The sequence below is a fragment of the Protomyctophum bolini genome (assembly GCF_963924005.1).
Source record: "Protomyctophum bolini genome assembly, chromosome: 10".
In the NCBI taxonomy this organism is placed as follows: Eukaryota; Metazoa; Chordata; class Actinopteri; order Myctophiformes; family Myctophidae; genus Protomyctophum; species Protomyctophum bolini.
In genome coordinates this window covers 27,616,596-27,639,920 of record NC_137871.1, presented here as the reverse complement: position 1 = coordinate 27,639,920, position 23,325 = coordinate 27,616,596, and the positions used below count along the sequence as shown (strand labels likewise).

The 23,325-nt window shown below is 42.7% G+C and overlaps 1 protein-coding gene across 1 annotated transcript; it reads left to right on the top strand.

Moving 5' to 3' along the window:
* Window positions 1-6,604: 6,604 nt before the first annotated feature.
* tex11 (testis expressed 11) lies at window positions 6,605-23,184 on the top strand (the record flags this gene model as incomplete). The annotated part of the gene is made up of 27 exons (XM_080773441.1): window positions 6,605-6,685; window positions 7,200-7,284; window positions 7,459-7,538; window positions 7,970-8,050; window positions 8,514-8,633; window positions 8,879-8,959; window positions 9,065-9,150; window positions 9,248-9,305; window positions 9,416-9,511; window positions 9,618-9,699; window positions 9,929-10,007; window positions 10,162-10,313; window positions 10,776-10,861; window positions 11,013-11,150; window positions 12,448-12,550; window positions 12,681-12,805; window positions 13,716-13,801; window positions 14,934-14,987; window positions 15,549-15,610; window positions 15,776-15,846; window positions 16,163-16,276; window positions 16,711-16,786; window positions 17,055-17,204; window positions 17,558-17,666; window positions 21,250-21,370; window positions 22,397-22,564; window positions 23,113-23,184. The coding sequence occupies 27 exons, from the start codon at window positions 6,605-6,607 to the stop codon at window positions 23,182-23,184; spliced, it is 2,616 nt and encodes an 871-aa protein (XP_080629567.1).
* Window positions 23,185-23,325: the final 141 nt, after the last annotated feature.

Below are 23,325 nucleotides of genomic sequence, written 5' to 3'. Positions count from 1 at the left end.
GTCCAGTTGTCCACACACGCATTGTGATTAGATAACATTCGGCAGGACAGTATATTTCTGTACAAGTGTTTAGAATAAATATTTGCTGGGTTTATTTCCATCTTCAGAAACAGGATATACGCAGCTTTTTATATCAGAGTAAATAATCTTCTTTGTCTTCCAGCGGTGCCCCCATGGTGCGTGGATGTGCTGCAGACAGTAAATTGTTCAATAAATTTACAACATTACAACACACGACTGATGACTTTGACCATCCTGCCCCTACTTTTCCATTGGTGTCAAGAGGCACCATTTTGGTGATGTGTGCCGCAGTATGTCGGTGCATGGTTCTCAAATGTTTTCATGTCAAATTGACACTTATTAGAACCCCAGCCCTCATTTGAAAACATATGCCAGGGACCTCATATAAGAGAAGATTTTTACGGCTCTAGCAGTGATTATCATCCATTTTAATTTCAAGGACCCCACTTTATATTGTAGAAGGAACCAAATGGACCCGCTGGGGTCCATTTGTGCAGACTCATATGACAGACTCATATGGTTCCTTTAACTATCATTTAGCTGGGGATCCCCTAGAACTCTCTGAAGGACCCCTGGAGGTCCCCAGACCCCACTTTGAGAACCACTTCCCTTGTGTCTACTTTACAACGGATAGGTGAATCCAGGCAGCCACTTCTTCCCTGAAATGAGGAAAAACAGCTAAATAATGGACATGACAGCATGAGAATGCTTGTATTGGAGAGGTCTTGCTGTTTTTCTGTGATTTTCAGATCATTTTTACAGTTCACGGGACATGAGATTCAGCTAAATGTGTAAGAGTTTTACAATTACAGGCAATTTATTGTGGGAGGCCTGTCTACATTTCTCTGTCACAGCAAAGAGCAACACATGAGGGAGAAATGCAAAACAAGATAATTTAATTGTATGGTCTGTCAAGATGGAAAATGGTTCCGACATGTTATTCTTAAATTCTCTGGTTAGAATAGATTCAAAATGGTAATTTGAAACTACTGGTTAATATGTGTTAAACAATAATAATACAATGCACCCAAATAACAGTTTATTTGAGTAAGAATAGGTGAAACATACCCCCCATGGGTTCAGGGTTTCATTTAATATAAATGGCGTCTATATGGAATAGATTGTGTAGCATGTAACCATCAATGTGCAATGCAATTCAACAGTATACTATGTGGATTTGGTGAAGGAACTCTGGAACAACTGGTTTTGTGGCAAGAGTTGAATTGGTGCCAATTGTTTTTGACACATTTTTTGGTTAGTATAAATTGACACAACCTCAGTCTCGTCTTGAGGTTGCAGTATAGCCTGCACACAACGGGGGGGAAAAGTTTGAATTTCACCTACTTATTATGACTGCCCTTTTGGTGTATGATAAGCCTTCATAGAAAGACACATTCCCAATGGGCCAAGAGGGCAGCAGATAAGTCTCCTGTCGGAACAATTGCTGGAAGCAGCAAACTGAGAGGGGCGGATTTTTAAGACACGTTATTTTAGAATCTGGAGTTCAAAACACAATATGGGGGACAGACCACTTCTACACAGCACACACACACACACACACACACACACACACACACACACACACACACACACACACACACACACACACACACACACACACACACACACACAAAGACTTTGTTCAGGAGAGAAAGGGGGAGTGCTGCTCCTTACCCTGTCTACCCTCACCCTGGTGAACAAAATAAATAATGATTCTAGTGAATGTTGAGTATGAGCAATACTTCACTTTCAAAGCCTTTGTCATACCGAGGCTCTGGAAGAACGACAATCATTACAGTTGTTGGTCCATGAAGAAGCATTTCCATTTCCACCATACAGAATTTTGACAGCTACAGCATTTCTTTCTGCCTTTATTTTTGTCTTTCTTTCTTTAGTTAAACGTTTTCAGGCTTTTCTTGTTTTCATTGATAGTTTACAGTAGAGAGTGAGGAAACAGCAGCGAAGGTCCACCAGGCCCGGCAGTTGAACCCGGGACTCGCTGTCAGGATTCAGGAATCGCTGTCAACCTATGATACCGTACGCGATACCCGAAATTCTGAATCGTCCATAAGTAACCGATTAAACCCCATGTTGACTGGGGTCTCCCTATGGGTCTTTACTTATTTGGCCCGCTCCCGTTACACCAAATCTTATCGCCGACAAGCTCACAACGCATCACAACTGTGAATGTGTCTTGTAGATCTACTATTAGTATTTTCACAGCACATGACATGCCTAGAACTGTGTTGCCAGATTTTCCAAAAGAAACAAGCAGCCAGGTTTATGAAAAAAATGCCCAAAACCTAGGAAAAATGCTACCACAGCTATTTGAAAATAGCAGATCTCACAGCTCACAATGCGACACGTTCTAAAGCTTGCCATTTTCAAAACAATTATTGAACAAAGTGACAATGTGGAATATTATTTATTTAACAACATAAATGTTGTATGGGGTCCTATTTTCTGCCAATGTGGGTGTCCATGTATTAAATAGTGCTAATGTATTTTTTTAAGTTCGGGGACTTGCAAAGATTGTAAGAGGGGCAGTGGCTAAAATCCTGTAAGAGGGCGAAAATAATAGCGAAAATAGCAGATCTACAAGCTCACAACATACGACATGGATTTCTAAACAAATTTGTTCAACGCAAAATGCTGCGTTCAAGTTCAGGAGATTTCGGGAAAAAAGCAATTCTCCTGAAGGCTGCCTTCCGGCATGGCATGGAAAGGGCAGTTTCACCATAGTAAATGCTGCATTCATGATCTGTAAAGGGCAGTTGTTTTACAGACGGGTAAAAGGGCAGGGGCTGAAGCCCCCTTTGATGTCTATGTGTGCAAGTCCCTGGCACAAAATACACTCCCTGATTGACCACATTCAAAAAAGGCCCGCTAGCGACAGGGCTATGGGGACTGGAATTTTGGTTCAGTCCATCCAACACTTTTTTCCAAAAACAAGATTTCTCAAAAACTCCTGGCTGGATTGCCACTGAACTTTCTGTGCACCTTCATGCTCGCTAGAGAGGATGAACCTCCAGTGCCACGCCAAAATGTCCCCCTTGCACACAAGATCCTATAAAAAATGGAATGGGAACTTACTGACTGCGTGCACCATGAACCTTCATGCAAAGAATGAAACCACTGATTTGCTAGAAGGGCTTTTTCGACTTCTTAAATATATAGAAAATAAATTTGTAACAGCCCTGTCTATAACCAAAAGCATGCACCACAATGCATGACAATAAGGCAATGGTTGTATACAAAAGTGAAAGTCGATTTTAAATGCTGTGTGGACTGGAGGTCTAGATATTCAACTGTGTTCAACATGAACTTAAGTTAAATACAGATGTAAAGCCTTTACCTCTAGTCTAGGCTAAACAGCAGGGCAACTGGGTTTGACTTTAGTCGGACGCGTGCATGATTAATTCAATGTCCAGTCGTTGAATTTGAATCTCTTTTGGATATGTCAATCCATTTATTAACAACATCCACTTTCTTGCAGCAGCACTCAAAACTTAAATAACTGTGTAAACTTACAAACTGAACCACCGACCACGCACGGTCGAAAAACTGTGTTGTCTTTCCCTGTCAGCACCTGAGTGCCATCACCTATACTGATAAGGGTTTCCATGACAACTGCACGCAACACTCCGACTGACTGACTGACATACGTCCTCATTTAGTAAGGATAAATAAAAAGCATTTTGGCTCCAACAACCAATTGTTTAGGACTCACCCTGAAGCTCTGCGTTTCTCCACCCACATGGTTCAAGGAAGTGGTTCTCAAAGTGGGGTCGGGGGACCCTCAGCCCTCAGGGTTGCTCGAGGGCTTTCCAAAGGGACCCTTACATGCCTGTAACTATGAGTCTTATGGGGGTCCTAAAAGTTTACACACACACACACACACACACACACACACACACACACACACACACAAACAACTTGAAATGTAATAGTGTGTGAGAACTATACTGATTTAGAATAATCTTTGTATATGTACTAGCCTATGCTTATAATAAGCAGACTTGGCAATAATGGTGTCCTGTCCGGTCCGGTCCGGTCCTGTCCAGTCCGCTGTAACATATCGCGAGGCTTCTCCCTTCATTCTGCGCGCCAATCTATGGCCAACATCAATGAATCATCGGCACGAGCGTCTCTGAAAGCTGTGCGTCAATCAACAGCTGCGTGACTTCCTTCACTTTAAAACAATACGAAACATGGAGAACTTCGTCTCAAATGTGAAATGTATGTAGTTCTTACTTCTCGGTGAAAATGTTGTGAAAATTGTTTCTCAATCAGTGACAGATTCAACCTGTAATGTAAAAGGTGTTAGACCTTCTTGTTACATTGCTTTTATTTGCATAATATTAACATTGTGTAATTCGTAGCCAACTTTTCCGACCAGCTGAGGTATAGCCTAGCTTAAAACGTGACAGCTAGCTAGCCAATGTGCTTTGAGTGGCTGCACACTAGACTTAATCTTTAATAATGAATGTCTATATAGCCTATATAAATATATACTATGTATGTATTGTCCATTTGTCTTACCGTATAATAGTTTAAAAGTAGCCTACCCCCATCTCTATTCTTATTAAATGATGTATCCCAGTTGCTATTAAATAATACCCGTATTCGTGTCTTATTTGCTGGCGTAACAGCCGCAAAGAAGATGGTTGCTTCGCGCTGGAAACCGCCTCATACATTGTCATTTCGCCAATGGGCTTTGACCTTTCTAGATATCATTTATCTAGAAATGTCTACAGCAAGATTGCATGGTGCAAAAGAGGAAAACATCGAGATTTGGTCTGGTATTGCAGATTTGGTTACGGGCATGATTTAATCATTATTATTATTGTTATTATTTTCATTCATTTATTTATTTTTTGTTCCCATTTGCACAGTAGTAAGAGTACTGACATTTTTTGGCATCTTTGGTCTCGGGGGGAGGGGTGGGTGGGATTGTTTGTTTTTGTGTTTTTTGTTTCTTGTTTTCTTTAGTCATTCATGATGTTAACGTATCTTATTGTGATTTTTTGTCTTTAATAAAAAAACATTTGATAAAAAAAAAAAAAAAAAAGTAGCCTACCCATAGTTTCAACTGACTGTAGGTCAGAAAATAGCATTATCTTTGTCCATGGGCATGGCTGGTGATGTCTCTCTCTCTACAGTCGTCCTCAGATGAGCACAAGAAGCCTACTCACCAGTATTTTGTTATCGTTTTAGAAGCCCCAAAAGTTCCATTTGTAGCCTACGCTCTAGGCTCCATTTGGTTCCAAATCTATCATTTAGCTGGGGACCCCCCTCAAGGACCCCTGGGGGTCCCCGGACCCCACTTTGGGAACCACTGCCCTAAATGACCATTTACAGGTCTGAGGTCTGTAACTCTTGAGTGTCTACAAATGGACCCATACACTTTCAGATGGGGGTCCTTGAAAATAAAACGTTACTGTCCTTCTTGTGGACTCCTATAATGTGCCATAAATATATAGTGTCAGTGTCATACATAGAAAACCTGGAGACTGACCTTCAGTAACTGGGTCGTAAAAAAAAGAAGACTATTGATGACCCCTGATATAGATAAGACGTAGCGAAAGATTTACATTATATAATTGCTATTTATAGTCTACCTGCTCTGACTGTTATTGCGATTTCTGTCCACAGAGTGGATTACACACTGATTTGGACAATGTTCATGTAAACTCTGGACAAAAAGCTTTCTTTGAGAACGTCTCCTTGAGGGACTGTAAGCGCTGGCCTCCCCCCACCCCCAGACACATTTCATGGTCGTTAAAATCATGAAGTCAGTACGAAGTCAGTCAATGTGAACAGATATAGCTACCGGTACTAGGTATGAATTGTTCAAGGTTCAAGGGACTGTATTGTCACATATGTTGGTTCCCAAGCTTTTTAGTTCAAGGCCCAGATGAGAAATTAGACATTTGCCCGGGACCCATAAAAAAAAAGGTCTGCGACCTAAACGTGTCCCGACCAAGTCAAGGACCCCCAAATTGACCCCCAAGTATCCCGTGGACGCCCATTATAAAAGATATGCCAGGGACCCCCATAAGAGAAGATTTTTACGGCTCTAGCAGTGATTCTCAACCCATTTAATTTCAAGGACCCCCAGTTTAACATGCATTAGTCCACGGACCCCCATTTAATGGCGTTTCTATCTCTGGGACCCCCAATTTAGATTGTAAAATCAATGTTAATTTAACATGGACCCATAAGGGTCCATTTTGTTCCAAACTATAGCTGGGGACCCCCTGGAACTCCCTCAGGGACCCCAGTGGTTCCCACTTTGGGAACCACTGGTTTAAGAAACGGTGCCGTACAATACAGCTGCTGATAGCAGCATTGTGGGCCAAAGAAAATAAATACAATAAAAAAGGTAAATATAACAATCAGTACTGTTATATTAGGCTACTAAATACAGCAACTATCAATAATGTTGACAACTTGCGGAAAGAGAACCAGAAGAGGGCGACACAAACCACTGACATAATGGTCAATTAGTTGCAGTAAATAGAAACTTTGTTTTTTTTTATCATACCCAGGCCTCACAAAAACCCTGCTCCAGGATCAGCAGATGTGCCATGATGAGGTGATAGGGAAGCTGTTCTCAGAAATCTCTGGCATTGACGACTTTCCAAAGCCATTGGATCCACAGGTACCAGTCTACTCTCACCCAGTGGTTCCCAAAGTGGGGTCCCTTATGGGTCTGTAACTCTGAGAGTGTACAAATGGGTCCATGATTTGGTTCCATTTGTACACTCCCAGAGTTAAATTAACTTTGATTTTACAATATAAATTGGGGGTCCCAGAGATAGAAATGCCATTAAATGGGGGACCGTAGCCTAATTCAGGTCAAACCTGGGGTCCCTTGAAATGAAAATGGTTGAAAATCACTGCCATACAATTCTTCTCTAATGGGGGGGGGGGGGGGGGGGGGGCGTGGGATAATAAATGTCAATTTGGGGGTCCTTGGCATGAAAAAGCATGAAAAAGCTTGTACATCTGCTATTTCTTAACAACCCAGGTCCAGGTCCCAGGTGTGAATATTTGGGTTAGTCCGGGTATGAAAGAAAAGCTCACATAGTTTTGTATGTGAGTTACTGTGTGTAGTATTAGTGTGTTACTGTGGCTATATATATATATATATATATATACACTGTATATTGCAGCTTGAGGAGTGTGCCATCCAGCTTTGGAACTGGGCTGTGACGAAGCGTGTGGGCGCATTCATAAGTGAAAACCAGAAAGCCCAAGGTATGTTTATTTTACCGGTGTTCTCACATGCAGGAATATGCATAACACTCAAGCTGTATTACTTCAAATGTTGATACTATGTATGTACACAGCAGTAGCAGTACATGCATAGTATAGGTGGTCAGGGTTCTTGTGTTTAGAGTCTGTCTTTGTCATTGTTCCATCTCTTGTCAGTGCGTCATGTGGCATGTAGTTTGCTGCACTGCTGTGAGCCGGAGAATCCAACAGAGGGCGGTATCCGCAAGCAGATCTTGGTATGTGTGTCCACCTGATACATTTGACCCCAGTGGTGGAAAGTGGTGACAGTTTTGAGTTATTCTTTACTTTAAAATGTTCAATACTTTTACTTCTACTCCACTGCAATTATTTTGAAAACCTTAGTTTCTAGTTATTTTGTAGATTTTGATGATAAATACAAAATATACATTAACCACTTTTATACATTTTGAAAACTTGTGAAATGGGAGATTCTGCATAATGAAGTATTTTTTTATGCCAGTACCGGTGTAATTCTATTCCAAGTACATTTTGAATACCGCACATATTTTTAACACAGGGTATTTCTACAATCTGGTAGGCTATTGATACTTTTACTCAAGTAACTATGGGTATGGATGCCAATGATTGGATAAAACCCATGTCTGAATAATTAATTGCAATGTGTGACTTTGTCCAATCTGCGCAGATGGCCAGCAAGACAGGAAGAACCTGGCTAGACTGTAAGAAGCCCCTGATAGCCGACAACTTCCTGAGTCTGGCTGTCAAGGTAAATATGAATGCTATTTTCGGCAAAGAGGAAAAAAGGATACACGATAGGTGCATGGGCACTAGGGTTATCTGGGCACGTCGATGTAAAAGTGGCTTTTTTGTCCAAAATGTCTTAAGTAATGTGAAGTTTACATGATGTGAACGGCCCATCATTAGAAGACTTCATTTTATCTTTGAACTTCTTGTTTATGCCCCCAAAATAACTGGATATGCAGGTTTTGTAGCAATTTTTTGGAATTTTAGAAATATTAGACCTCAATTGTCGAATGTTTATGCATGTGCTATTCATGTATACTTTTACTTTGCTTAAAACATTTTCCAAAATTATTATTATTATGTATTTTTGTAACATTCCTTGATGCCCACCTATCAGGTTACAGAGAAAAAATAGTGGACCAATTACAGAGCCCAACCCCGGTATATAAAGTAGTATATAAAGCACACATGAAACGATCCCCCAGAACCTGGAAACGCTATACAGCCGGCTGATATCCAGAGGCAACGGAGGAGCCGACACCAACATGTCCAAAGGCGACGTGGAGAAGGATCTGCTCAGAGTCCTCTCCTACCAGGCAGAATCGGTGAGCTCCGGCGGATGTGTGGCGCATTGCACATGAAACACCTACAAACAACGTGAACATTTTGTTCTTGAGATATCTGGCAGCTCCGCGGTGATATTTTCACAGATGTGCAGGCAGCGTGACGACGTGTGAGAGCTATAAATTGAGTTGTGAATTAAATAATGACAAAAGGATGAAGCCGTTTAACATAGAAGTGTGCTGATTGATGTTGTTGTGCAAGTAGCTGAAAGTTTCTCTCTTTGCAGGCCATAAGTCAGGGGAAGCAGCAGGAGGCGGTGGCCTGTATGCAGCGCTGTAAAGACATGTTGCAGCGGCTTCCCAAAGAGGTCAAAACATTAACTGATTTCTGTTCTTTGTTATTATGAAGTTTTCTTTTTTTTTTGCAATACTTGATGAACAGTTTTCCCCTTCTTTTCTTCTGTATTTTATAGACCGGCTACCTCTCTCTCATGTGCTACAACTTCGGCATAGACCTGTACAACTTGCAAAAGTTTGAGGAGAGCTCATTTTGGTTGAGGTATATAGGTTGCAATGTTTGACTTTCATGGAAAATGAATGGACAGTATAATGGCCTTGCATGTTAAGTTCTTAGACAAAATGCTTTCTTTTATCAGCCAAAGCTATGACATTGGGAAAATGTACAAGAGATACTCTGCTGGTGCTGAAGTTCAAGTAAGAGAAGGACACACACTTTAGTATTGGAAATGGCGAAACTACATCTAGCGTGAAGCTGAATACATTGCATAATGTCTCCTAACCATGACTGCTTTCACGTATGTGAGGCCAAGGTCTTGAGACTCCTAGCAACGGTCTATTTCGAGTGGGACTGCCAGCGGTTTCAGGAGAAAGCTCTCAATGCCGTGAGCCTGGCTAATAAGGTGGGACACCAAGCAGTCATTTTCCTGGGTGCTCATTGTGTGTGTACAGATAGCAATTAAATCACACTACAATATATGTCCTTGGTTACACACTGCAATTTGACAGGAGTGTATGAATCCTTCTGGGCTGTACCTGAGGGTCAGAATCCTGCTGAGGTGTGGAGCCACAGATGATCACATCAGAGCAGGTTAGCAATTATACGCACCAAGCTATTCAGACGCGCGCACACACACACACACACACACACACACACACACACACACACACACACACACACACACACACACACACACACACACACACACACACACACACACACACACACACACACACACACACACACACACACACACACACACACACACACACACACATGAATGTGGCAAAGCAGATAATTAAAGACGATTTACTTTCAGGAGTTTCTGAGATGCTGGATGCTGACGTCCCTCTAGAAGTGTGTCTGAGCACCGTCAAACTGCTCCTGTCTGAAGACAGGTAGAAACACCGCCTTAAATTCTACTTTAATTTCACTACTGCACGCACGCACGCACGCACACACTCACACACACCTCATATGAACATGCCTCCCTCAACCATTGTAAAGATTCCGTCAAGAATAACAACAATAATATTGTTGATATTTCCACAGAGACACGCTGGCATTTGACTATCTGAGACGTGTGTCTCAACACTTTGACTCTGCCCCTGGGCTGGCCACGGCCCTGGTTCTGCACATTGAGCTGCTGCTGCAGAGAGGCAAAGAGCTGCTGGGCAAGCAGAAGATAGAGGACGTCATCACCGGTACCTCGTTTCACACTTTAGTCACGATTTTTAAAAACAAATAGCAGATCTACAAGCTCATAGCTCATGAAGTGACTCATGAGCTTGTATACAGTATCTGCTATTTTTGATTAGCCAACCAATGTGCTATAAATATACACCGGTATATATGGGTTAAATCTAACATGACACAGATGCTTTCCCGTAAAAAAAGGACATTACAACACTAATTGCTACGTCAATACAAGCAAGAGTCATTACATTAGTATTATTCTTATGATGGCATTAATCCTGCATTGTAATTGGCATTCATTAGTCTTTTAACACTTGTCGACACTCTATACTTCCTTTGGGGCTTCGGTAACCAAGAAAACGGGTACGAGTGTGTGTTTCAGGCAGCATTGAGCTGCCACAGTTGAGGGCTGTGTAATGCATCCGTACGCGACTATGCGCTGCTCTGGTTACCACTGTTTCCATGCTCAGGCCACTACACTGGCAAACAGCTGACTCCTGAGGCCCTGACGAGGCTGCACCTCCTGCTGTGGGACAAAGCCTCCCATCACTTTGAGGTAGACAGAACGCTCAGTCCCTTTCATTTGACTATTATTTTAACACCGCTGGTTCTATTCTAGTGTGTGTGTGTGTGTGTGTGTGTGTGTGTGTGTGTGTGTGTGTGTTAGTTACATAACGTCTCTCTCTTCTCTCTCTCTGCCTTCCCAGGCTAAGAACTACTCAGAGGCCCTGCAGTGGTACAACTACTCAATGAGTTTCTACAAGGCGGGTCAGATGGATCCAAATCTGGCCAAGCTGCAGAGGAATAGAGCCTCCTGCCTCCTGCACCTGCAGCAAGTGGAAAAGGTGAGCCGCGCTGAAGTCTCACTTATGGTTTAACCAAACAACGGGTTCTCAACGGGAGTGAAAACTAAGGCCCGGCCCTAACTGAGACGGCCCATGGCTCGGCCCGACTATTATTTGGCATAATATTAGGCCAAAATCCCCCCTCCCCAAAAACAATATATATATTTTTAATTTTCTTATTTTTTCATGGAACCAGAGGCTCGGCCCGGCCCTACTATAGCATACATTTTCGGCCGAGCCCGAAAACGTCTGGTCGGGTTCGGCAGAATTTGAGAACTCTACTTTCAGGTAGAAGAAAAGCAGAAAAGTATGGGAAATTACATGAAATCTTAGAAAGAGTAATAATAAAGCACGTCGATGAGAAAGTTCATCAGACTGCTCGAGTAAACACCTCCGCACTGAGTCAGGAGATGTGTTTGATGACAGTATTAGAGCAGTTTATTTAGATGCTACTGTAAGCTCACACTCATGCTATTTGCTGCCACCGTTGCCCCATCTGGGCATTGCTCTTCCTCCCAAACATCACCCAAACATCACCCAGCGTCATCCACATGTTGGCTATGTTCCTAACCCTAACCCAAACATCACCCAGCATCATCCACATGTTGGCTATGTTCCTAACCCTGACCCAAACATCTCCCAGCATCATCCTCATGTTGGCTATGTTCCTAACCCTGACCCAAACATCTCCCAGCATCATCCTCATGTTGGCTATGTTCCTAACCCTAACCCAAACATCTCCCAGCATCATCCTCATGTTGGCTATGTTCCTAACCCTAACCCAAACATCTCCCAGCATCATCCTCATGTTGGCTATGTTCCTAACCCTAACCCAAACATCACCCAGCATCATCCTCATGTTGGCTATGTTCCTAACCCTAACCCAAACATCACCCAGCATCATCCTCATGTTGGCTATGTTCCTAACCCTAACCCAAACATCTCCCAGCATCATCCTCATGTTGGCTATGTTCCTAACCCTAACCCAAACATCACCCAGCATCATCCTCATGTTGGCTATGTTTCACTTCAGCTCCTCGGGTGGTTGGGTAGTTGATCATTCCCTCCCTGCTCTCATGTTCGCTGGGAGTGCAGCATGACGAGCATCAGCATCAGCAAAATTAAATCCGCCTTCATAGGAATTAAATATTTTGCCTTTATTAATTCATTTGTTGAACTATGAAAACAGCAGCATGGTCCTGATCCCAGTTTGTAGGAATATACATTTTGTGGTATGTGTACCGACATATACAAATAGGCACGTTGCATGTACAGCATGTGTACTTGTGATTGTCAGGCCAAAGAAGCGATCAAGGAGGCAGAGAGATGTGATCCCAACAGCATTTTCACCCAGTTCAGTATTTACAAGATTGCAGTGCAAGAGAACAATTCAGAGAAAGGTACAGAATCACAGCTATGCTTGTCAATTATTAATAAATGTACCGCATTATGCAAATTAGCTTAGTCCCACAATAGCTAGAATCTCAGCACTTTAGTTTGATGAGATTGGGTTTTTGTTTGCACCACCAGCTGCAGAGGCAGTGACAGCCATGGGGCTTCTGTTCAAGAATCCTGTATCCAGTGAGGACAAACTGCTGGTGTCTGAGAACGCAGCCTCCAATCTGCTCAGCCTGGCTACACAGATTGCTTTAGAGGTAGAATTTCTTTTTTTTGGTTGTTGCCTAGAATAGAATTCTCTTGACATTATGACGGAAAGATTATTATGTAGCTGTAGCCGTACCCCTCGCCGTCCTCTTATTACAATAAGGATGTGACATTTCGGGATATGACTGCAATTGTAAAAACGGAAAGGTACAATTTGTGGAAAATCTGGAAAATGTCACGTCATGATTCATAGCTGTGACCGCGCTGTGCTTACCTGTGGTGCAGTGTTGTTTTTGGCAGCACATTTTGATTTTAGTTTTAATCTCTTGAATAGTTTTCATTTAGTTTTAGTCACATTTTAGTCACCGGGAATGTTTTAGTGTTAGTCTAGTTTCAGGCGACTAAATATCATACGATTTTAGTCGACTAAATCTACAGTTGATTTAGTAAACTAAAATGTATTTTGGCGGGCCTTGATGCCGTCGTAATGACTGATTTTACACTTGCTGAAACTAGCCAATCTACAAGCTTGCAACGCGTTGTGAGCTTGTAGATCTGCTATTTTCAGCATGCAACCAAGTGCTAACTAACTTATACTGGATCTTTGTCCAAGTCCCTTCCTAACATTTTAATCTAGTTTTTATTTGTTGACGAAATTGACAATATATTTAGTCCTAGTTTTAGTCATCGTAGCTTAGTTTATTTATTATTTTTTAACAAGGTATTTATTTTCCTTTTTCCACACAAATGACAATACAAATATACAAAGAAACAACAATGAACATTACAAGACAATTGCTTAGTTTTCATTTAGTTTCAATTTAGTTTTTGTCAGTGGAAAAAGGTAGTCGACGAACATTTTTCATCTTAGTTTTAGTCGAGGAAATCAACAGTGCTGTGGTGGTGGTGGTGATGGAGGATGATGATGATGCATGGTTTGGTTTCCCTCCCATCTGCTAGAATGGACAGGAGGACACGGCCATGAAAGCTCTGGAGGTTTTGAGTCAAAACTCCAGGGATGACGCTCAGGTCCTGACGGCCCTCAGGTCTGTAACAACAGGAACATCTGCCTGTGTTGTCCCATGCAGCATTTTGACAGAACATTTTGATTTAGTTTTAGTCTTTTGAATAAACTTCCACTTCCACTAAATATCATAGGATTTCAGTGGACTAAAGCTACAGCTGATTTAGTCGACTAAAATGTATTTTGGTGGGCCTTGATAGCGTGCGTCGTAAAAGCTGATTTTACACTTGATTGCGTGCTGAAAATAGCATATCTACAAGCATAAAATAACTTGTCTTTTCGTTCTACTGGATCTCTTCTCCACTCTGCCTCCCTAACATTTTTGTCTAGTTTTGTTTGTTGACGAAATTGTCAGTATATTTAGTAATAGTTTTAGTCATCATAGCTTAGTTTTCATTTTTATTTAGTTTTTGTCAGTGGAAAAAGGTAGTCGACGAACAGTGATTACATTCCTGGACATATATTGAGCATTACGTGAAATAACCTAACCATGTCAGGGCTCTGCTTGGTAGCACTGGTGCTACCAAATTCAGAATGAAGGAGCACCACCAAAATTTAAAGAGCACCAATATGTAATCGATTTTTTACATTCATTATTGGTATTACACATTATCGTGTCAAGGACCCCCAAATTGACACTCATTAGCCTGCGGACCCCCATTTGAAAATATAAGCCAGGGACCCCCATAAGAGAAGATTTTTACAGCTCTAGCAATTTTCAGCCATTTTCATTTCAAGGACCCCCAGTTTGTCCTGAATTAGGCAACCGTCCTCCATTTCTATCTCTGGGACCCCACAGTATATTGCAAAATCAAAGTTAATTTAACTCTGAGAGTGTACAAATGTACAGGGAAATTGGTATACCCATAGTATGTACACTCTCAGAGTTTCAGACCCATAAGGGTCCATTTGGTTCCCAACTATAATTTAATTGAGGACCCCCTGTAACTCCCTGATAGATTTAAAATCAACACTCAGTGGGAACCCTGACAGACTATCTATCAATAGACAGGTTTGGAGGTTTCCTCTCTGGTCCACTGACCTACATATTCCATGGTTTCCCCAGTGAAAGTGGGTCTCTCTTCTCTGTACTGTACAGTTAGTAGGTGAAAGAAAAGGAGGTCACACTCTTCATTCATCCTTTTTATTCGCAGGTGTTTGGTGAGACTCGTGCTCTCCACCATTGAAAAAGGAAGTGCCGAGAAGAGGTGAGCTAGGGCCAAAGACTAACTCGTTTAAATGATGTTTTTGCATAGTATAGTGTATATTTGTCTGTCATTAATGTTCTTCCATGAATTGAGTACACGAGCGAGGACCCCAATGGAAACAAGCCAAATATTTGTGTGATGTTATTTTTTTTTTTAAACCTTTACATTAACAACTTGAACACTCGCATCCCTATTCTGGGTGATCATTAGCCAAACATATCAGATCTGCAAGCTCACAATGCATCTGTGCTGCGTTGTGGGAAGGAATACACTGACTAAATCACATTTCTCCTTCATATACTGTAGTAATGCTTATCTGGACGATCTGCAGTCATACCTGAAAATGGGTGAGCGAAGAGCACTGTATTTGAGTATCTGTACTTTACTAGAATATAATACTTGTAGTCGAGTAATATTTTACCAGGAGTATCTATACTCAAGTACTGGAGTTGAGAATAGCATACTATTGCATGTCAACTTTTAGTTTTTCTCCTGGGTGTTTTCACTGCAGTGCATGTTGTTTACTGTCAATGCAGCTCTACAGAAAATGGCTCAGTGCAGCCCGAGCCCTTGCATGACTATTGAGCAGCGCGCAGAGGAGGCCAACTGGTTCAGGAAAATTGGTACATGGAGGTTGACTCATTCCTTTGTATCTGTCACTGATGTCACTCTGGCATTGGATGCTGCCTGAGCTACTCATTTCTTTCCAAAGTCATTCAATGCCGTCATTTGTTCATGAGTTAATTAATTCACCATTTCACCAGTTCATTTGTTTGTGTGTGTGTCAGCTTGGAACTCTGCTCTACAATGCGAGAGCAGTCCTGACAAAATGAGAGACTTCTTTGTGCTGTCTTACCAGGCAAGACCCTTTATTATCTTTGTCAGGCAAATTGATCTCCATTGCTGTAGAGATCAATAAAACCTCAACAGGGATTTAAACAGCGCCTTAGATAAAGATAAAGAGACGTCTAAGCTAAGACGTGTGGGATTTGTGCATTTCTTTAACACTAACACTAACTCACTGCATGCATGTGTAATGTACATACACAGTACTGTACATGCACACATTCTCTGTGTAACATGTCACGCATGCATGCACATCAGGTGTATGTATTTATGCATGTGTGTATCTTACCTTTATTTATGGTCCATTTATGGTCTTTATGAACTCCCAGCTGTCTCAGCGGTGTCCTCCCGACCGTGCATTGCTCATGGGCCAGAAGACCTGTCTGCTCATGGCTGCCGCGGCCTCTCTGGAGCTCTCCAGAAAGTCTCCCCACTCTGCTCAGGTGTGTCACTCAGTCTCTCTCCCACACAATGGGACTCCTTGGTGTCGCCCAGGTTGCGCATACATTTTACTTCACAAAAACTATGCCTAAAGTCTACCATAACCCTAAACTCACAAACTCTATGCCTACACCTAACCCTAACCTCACAAACACTATGGTCTAACCGTAAGCCTAACATCAGAAATGATACCTAAACCTCAAAACACCGGGAATGGAGGCTCTCCCACCACACAATAACAGGAGGAGGGTGTGAAGGGGCTGTGAGTGGGATCACAGGTGTGATAAACCAAGTTAATGATGCTGCTGCTGCTGCTGTTGTAGTTGTTGGAGCTAATGGCCACTAGATGGCAATGATGAACACAGTATGGTGGTTGTGCCTCTCTCTCTCTCTCTCTCTCTCTCTCTCTCTCTCTCTCTCTCTCTCCATCCTACAGAGTGAGCAGCTACTAACACAGGCCCTGGAACACATTCAACTCTGTTGGGAGGTCTGGAAGACTCTGAAAGCTTCAGGTATCACCACCACACCTCCCTCTCTAGCAAATACACTTCAGTATATAAGTTATGTTAAATGTGCAGTGTTAAAAACATTGAAAATATTATTATTATTATATGGTTCCTATTCATTTATATATATTTTTTAGGATAATAATAATGTAGTTGTTTATGCTTGTCATGGGAGTTTATCTTATTTCTAATCGTTGGAGCACCTGATGCAAAACAGATTGTCAATGCGAATGAACAATAAAGTATTAACATCATAGATGACATCTACTTACAGGGAACTTCTCCAAGGACCCAACAGACACCTTGCTGTTCTTATACGAGTTCGAGGCTCGTGCAAAACTGAACGATCCCAAGGTTGAGACAGTGTTGGAATCTGTCCTGGAGCTTGAAACGGTTGAAAGCAAGGTGTTAGAAACTATTGCAGGTAAAGGAACACATTATTTGCTTAGCCTATCACACTAAGTCACTATATATATCATCTCTGTCTGGTGGAAACCTCATACCGGTATGTCCATGGATTCAAATTACAAAACAGGCAACAGTAGCAGATCTACAAGCTCAACACTCATCGGTTTGCGTCGTGTTTCGAGCTTGTGCATCTGCTACTTTGTGTTTCAAAAAGAGAGATAAACCTTCCAGGGAAGGGACTGCACACTCCAGGGAACAAAGACGGACAATTTACTGCATCATCAACTTATTTATTAGCAAGACGTGTTTCGCTGTGTGCTTCATCAGGTGCTATATTTATATGTGTGTGTTATTTATTTGCTTGTGTAGCCCTAGCCATGGAACCTCCTGCCCACTTCCCCCAGCTGTGTAAGAAAGCCTTGAGGATCGCTGTGTCTCTGCACAAGAAACAACCCCAGGCTGACCAGGCCCACCTCAGGTACATCAGTACTTTGAACCAGGGCTTCTCAAACCTTTTCATGACAAGGACTCCCAAATGTATACGTATTATTACCCACGAACCCCAAACATTTTAGATATTTGTAATCTTTTCCCCTAAAAAAAAACGGCCACGTATGTTGGTCCATTGGTACGTGGGACTATAACGTAGAGAAGTGGTAGTGGTCTATGTTTCAGTGGGTATGTGGGACTATAACGTAGAGAAGTGGTAGTGGTCTATGTTTCAGTGGGACTATAACGTAGAGAAGCGGTAGTGGTCTATGTTTCAGTGGGACTATAACGTAGAGAAGCGGTAGTGGTCTATGTTTCAGTGGGACTATAACGTAGAGAAGCGGTAGTGGTCTATGTTTCACTGGGACTATAACGTAGAGAAGCGGTAGTGGTCTATGTTTCACTGGGACTATAACGTAGAGAAGCGGTAGTGGTCTATGTTTCAGTGGGACTATAACGTAGAGAAGCGGTAGTGGTCTATGTTTCAGTGGGACTATAACGTAGAGAAGTGGTAGTGGTCTATGTTTCAGTGGGACTATAACGTAGAGAAGCGGTAGTGGTCTATGTTTCAGTGGGACTATAACGTAGAGAAGCGGTAGTGGTCTATGTTTCAGTGGGACTATAACGTAGAGAAGCGGTAGTGGTCTATGTTTCAGTGGGACTATAACGTAGAGAAGTGGTAGTGGTCTATGTTTCAGTGGGACTATAACGTAGAGAAGCGGTAGTGGTCTATGTTTCAGTGGGACTATAACGTAGAGAAGCGGTAGTGGTCTATGTTTCAGTGGGACTATAACGTAGAGAAGCGGTAGTGGTCTATGTTTCACTGGGACTATAACGTAGAGAAGCGGTAGTGGTCTATGTTTCAGTGGGACTATAACGTAGAGAAGTGGTAGTGGTCTATGTTTCAGTGGGACTATAACGTAGAGAAGCGGTAGTGGTCTATGTTTCACTGGGACTATAACGTAGAGAAGCGGTAGTGGTCTATGTTTCACTGGGACTATAACGTAGAGAAGCGGTAGTGGTCTATGTTTCACCGGGACTATAACGTAGAGAAGCGGTAGTGGTCTATGTTTCAGTGGGACTATAACGTAGAGAAGCGGTAGTGGTCTATGTTTCACTGGGACTATAACGTAGAGAAGCGGTAGTGGTCTATGTTTCACTGGGACTATAACGTAGAGAAGTGGTAGTGGTCTATGTTTCACTGGGACTATAACGTAGAGAAGCGGTAGTGGTCTATGTTTCAGTGGGACTATAACGTAGAGAAGTGGTAGTGGTCTATGTTTCACTGGGACTATAACGTAGAGAAGCGGTAGTGGTCTATGTTTCACTGGGACTATAACGTAGAGAAGCGGTAGTGGTCTATGTTTCACTGGGACTATAACGTAGAGAAGTGGTAGTGGTCTATGTTTCACTGGGACTATAACGTAGAGAAGCGGTAGTGGTCTATGTTTCACTGGGACTATAACGTAGAGAAGCGGTAGTGGTCTATGCTTCAGTGGGACTATAACGTAGAGAAGTGGTAGTGGTCTATGTTTCACTGGGACTATAACGTAGAGAAGCGGTAGTGGTCTATGTTTCACTGGGACTATAACGTAGAGAAGCGGTAGTGGTCTATGTTTCAGTGGGACTATAACGTAGAGAAGCGGTAGTGGTCTATGTTTCAGTGGGACTATAACGTAGAGAAGCGGTAGTGGTCTATGTTTCAGTGGGACTATAACGTAGAGAAGTGGTAGTGGTCTATGTTTCACTGGGACTATAACGTAGAGAAGCGGTAGTGGTCTATGTTTCACTGGGACTATAACGTAGAGAAGTGGTAGTGGTCTATGTTTCAGTGGGACTATAACGTAGAGAAGCGGTAGTGGTCTATGTTTCACTGGGACTATAACGTAGAGAAGTGGTAGTGGTCTATGTTTCACTGGGACTATAACGTAGAGAAGCGGTAGTGGTCTATGTTTCAGTGGGACTATAACGTAGAGAAGTGGTAGTGGTCTATGTTTCAGTGGGACTATAACGTAGAGAAGTGGTAGTGGTCTATGTTTCAGTGGGTATGTGGGACTATAACGTAGAGAAGTGGTAGTGGTCTATGTTTCACTGGGACTATAACGTAGAGAAGCGGTAGTGGTCTATGTTTCACTGGGACTATAACGTAGAGAAGCGGTAGTGGTCTATGTTTCAGTGGGACTATAACGTAGAGAAGCGGTAGTGGTCTATGTTTCAGTGGGACTATAACGTAGAGAAGCGGTAGTGGTCTATGTTTCAGTGGGACTATAACGTAGAGAAGCGGTAGTGGTCTATGTTTCACTGGGACTATAACGTAGAGAAGCGGTAGTGGTCTATGTTTCAGTGGGTATTTGGGACTATAACGTAGAGAAGTGGTAGTGGTCTATGTTTCAGTGGGACTATAACGTAGAGAAGTGGTAGTGGTCTATGTTTCAGTGGGACTATAACGTAGAGAAGCGGTAGTGGTCTATGTTTCACTGGGACTATAACGTAGAGAAGTGGTAGTGGTCTATGTTTCAGTGGGACTATAACGTAGAGAAGCGGTAGTGGTCTATGTTTCAGTGGGACTATAACGTAGAGAAGCGGTAGTGGTCTATGTTTCACTGGGACTATAACGTAGAGAAGCGGTAGTGGTCTATGTTTCAGTGGGACTATAACGTAGAGAAGCGGTAGTGGTCTATGTTTCAGTGGGACTATAACGTAGAGAAGTGGTAGTGGTCTATGTTTCACTGGGACTATAACGTAGAGAAGCGGTAGTGGTCTATGTTTCAGTGGGACTATAACGTAGAGAAGTGGTAGTGGTCTATGTTTCAGTGGGACTATAACGTAGAGAAGCGGTAGTGGTCTATGTTTCAGTGGGACTATAACGTAGAGAAGCGGTAGTGGTCTATGTTTCAGTGGGACTATAACGTAGAGAAGTGGTAGTGGTCTATGTTTCAGTGGGACTATAACGTAGAGAAGCGGTAGTGGTCTATGCTTCAGTGGGACTATAACGTAGAGAAGCGGTAGTGGTCTATGTTTCAGTGGGACTATAACGTAGAGAAGTGGTAGTGGTCTATGTTTCAGTGGGACTATAACGTAGAGAAGCGGTAGTGGTCTATGTTTCAGTGGGACTATAACGTAGAGAAGTGGTAGTGGTCTATGTTTCACTGGGACTATAACGTAGAGAAGCGGTAGTGGTCTATGTTTCACTGGGACTATAACGTAGAGAAGTGGTAGTGGTCTATGTTTCAGTGGGACTATAACGTAGAGAAGCGGTAGTGGTCTATGTTTCAGTGGGACTATAACGTAGAGAAGCGGTAGTGGTCTATGTTTCAGTGGGACTATAACGTAGAGAAGCGGTAGTGGTCTATGTTTCAGTGGGACTATAACGTAGAGAAGCGGTAGTGGTCTATGTTTCAGTGGGACTATAACGTAGAGAAGCGGTAGTGGTCTATGTTTCAGTGGGTATGTGGGACTATAACGTAGAGAAGCGGTAGTGGTCTATGTTTCAGTGGGTATGTTGGACTAGAACGTAGAGAAGCTGCAGTGGGCTATGTTTCACTGGGTGGTGTGTGTTGTTTCCATTGCAGCCAGTGCATCCACAGCCTGATCCAGCTGTCCCTGCCCAGCGGCGTGTCCGAGGTGGAGGCCCGCGGGCTGGACGAGGTGTGGGGCTACTACGAGGAGGCTCTGTCCATCATCTCCGCTGCAGTGAGTCCAACACCAACCGTTCACTGCCTGCATGTTCGCCCTGTCCCCCACTCACCTGTGACATAATGCCACGGGTCACTATTTGCCTGCCTGCTGTTCTTCACACATAGCTTTTTTTTTTTAACCTGCAGCTATGTTTTCAATTATTTTTAATATTTAAAGATTTGGGAATTATGGCCCTCATTTATCAATTGAGTCTAAAATCTGCCCCAAATTCGAGTGTAGGTTTTGTAGTACACTTTTGTAGTACACTCACGGCATTTATAAAGTGATCGCAAACTGCTGATCCTTCCTTAATTTCATTCCTAGCTATCAGACTATCAAGGCATTAAGGTCCTTGCAGACTGGACGCGTCTTTCGGAAAACTGCCGGAAAAAACGCTGCTAAAAATCCAAAGAATGCGGCAGTGTGCAAGGACCTTTACAGTACTTTATGGCCAATTCATATTTCCATTATTCATATCAAGCTGTTGGTTGCTTAGAATGCATTACATCAAAGCGAAATTATCAAAGACTAACATGCTGTAAAGTAAGTAGCCTAGATTGTTTGTGGCTGATGCTTTAAAGACCCACCCACCCCAAGCTTGAATAAAGACCAATTTACAGTGGAGAGCTAAAAACTATTAACACAAGGTCTGATCCAAAAGTTGTAAGTTCTGTATAGGCCTACAGAACTTACAGGTGAATTTAATTTTGCCCAGTGCTCAGTCAATCAGACCATGGAATTAATTCAATTGAGGTTAATTCAGTTAGGAGAGCCATGTGAAAATGATTGGTTTCTGCAGCATGACACACACACACACACACACACACACACACACACACACACACACACACACACACACACACACGCTCACACGCTCTCACACACACACACACACACACACACACACACACACACACACACACACACACACACACACACACACACACACACACACACACACACACACACTCACGGCTCAGGGGGAGTTCTTCTCCTCAGTGCTTCTCTTGACTCCTGATCTCTGGTTGTTGGTTCCTGTAGCCCCAGGGCTTCCCGGAGCTGGAGATCCTGTGGTTGCTGACTCGAGCCTGGAACACTGGCATCCTGCTGTACAGCTTGGCCCAGTACCCCGAGGCCGAGAAGTGGTGTGGCCTCGGCATGAGCTTCCTCCGCCACCTTGGCTCCCTGCAGGAGAGCTACCAGACACAGGTAAAGACCACCATGGATAGCAGGTGGAGTGGGCGGGAAGGGGTGAACGAAGTGGGCTGGGAGAGGTGCGGTGGCAGGCAGGCAGTGGTGGCAGTGAAGCGTGGCAGTGTGAGTGACTCATCCCTAGTCTAGATAGATAGGTAAATATGCGAGAGGGCCTCAGCACACACAGATCAGATGCCCTATTTTGAAATACAAAACGGCTTAGCTGTAGACATGAGGTTTTTTCTTGCTTTAGTGTGGAATAGACTGATCCTGAGGGCCATTCAGTCAGCATAGCAACAGTACTGCAGTAGGCATGAAACACAGTACATAAATAGTACATATGATTACAAAAAGAAAAGAAGATATAAACTAAGTGAATTCAAGGCTTCATGGGGTGTGTAGAAAATAAGTAATTATTAAGGTGAACTACCACTACCCCTTTAAAGTCTGTCCATCTGCAGTTGGACTGGTATGGTTTGAATAATGTATGAACCATCGGTAGTATCATGTACCATCTATGACCAGTAGTATGACCTGTCTGGGTTGATGTCGTCCCTCTACAGATGTCCGGTCTCTACAGTGACGTTTTGGACAGGTTAGACAAAGCCAAGAAGAACCTCATCAAGGAGGAATAACCAGACTGGGTGACGTGTGTTGGTCAGTTATGAGAACACACACTACTATAAATGTAGCTTCAAGAAACATGCCATTTTTGTGTGTGTCCACTCTTAATTTTTCAATTTCTGCTGTTTGGATGTGCGTTTTGAAGGTGACCT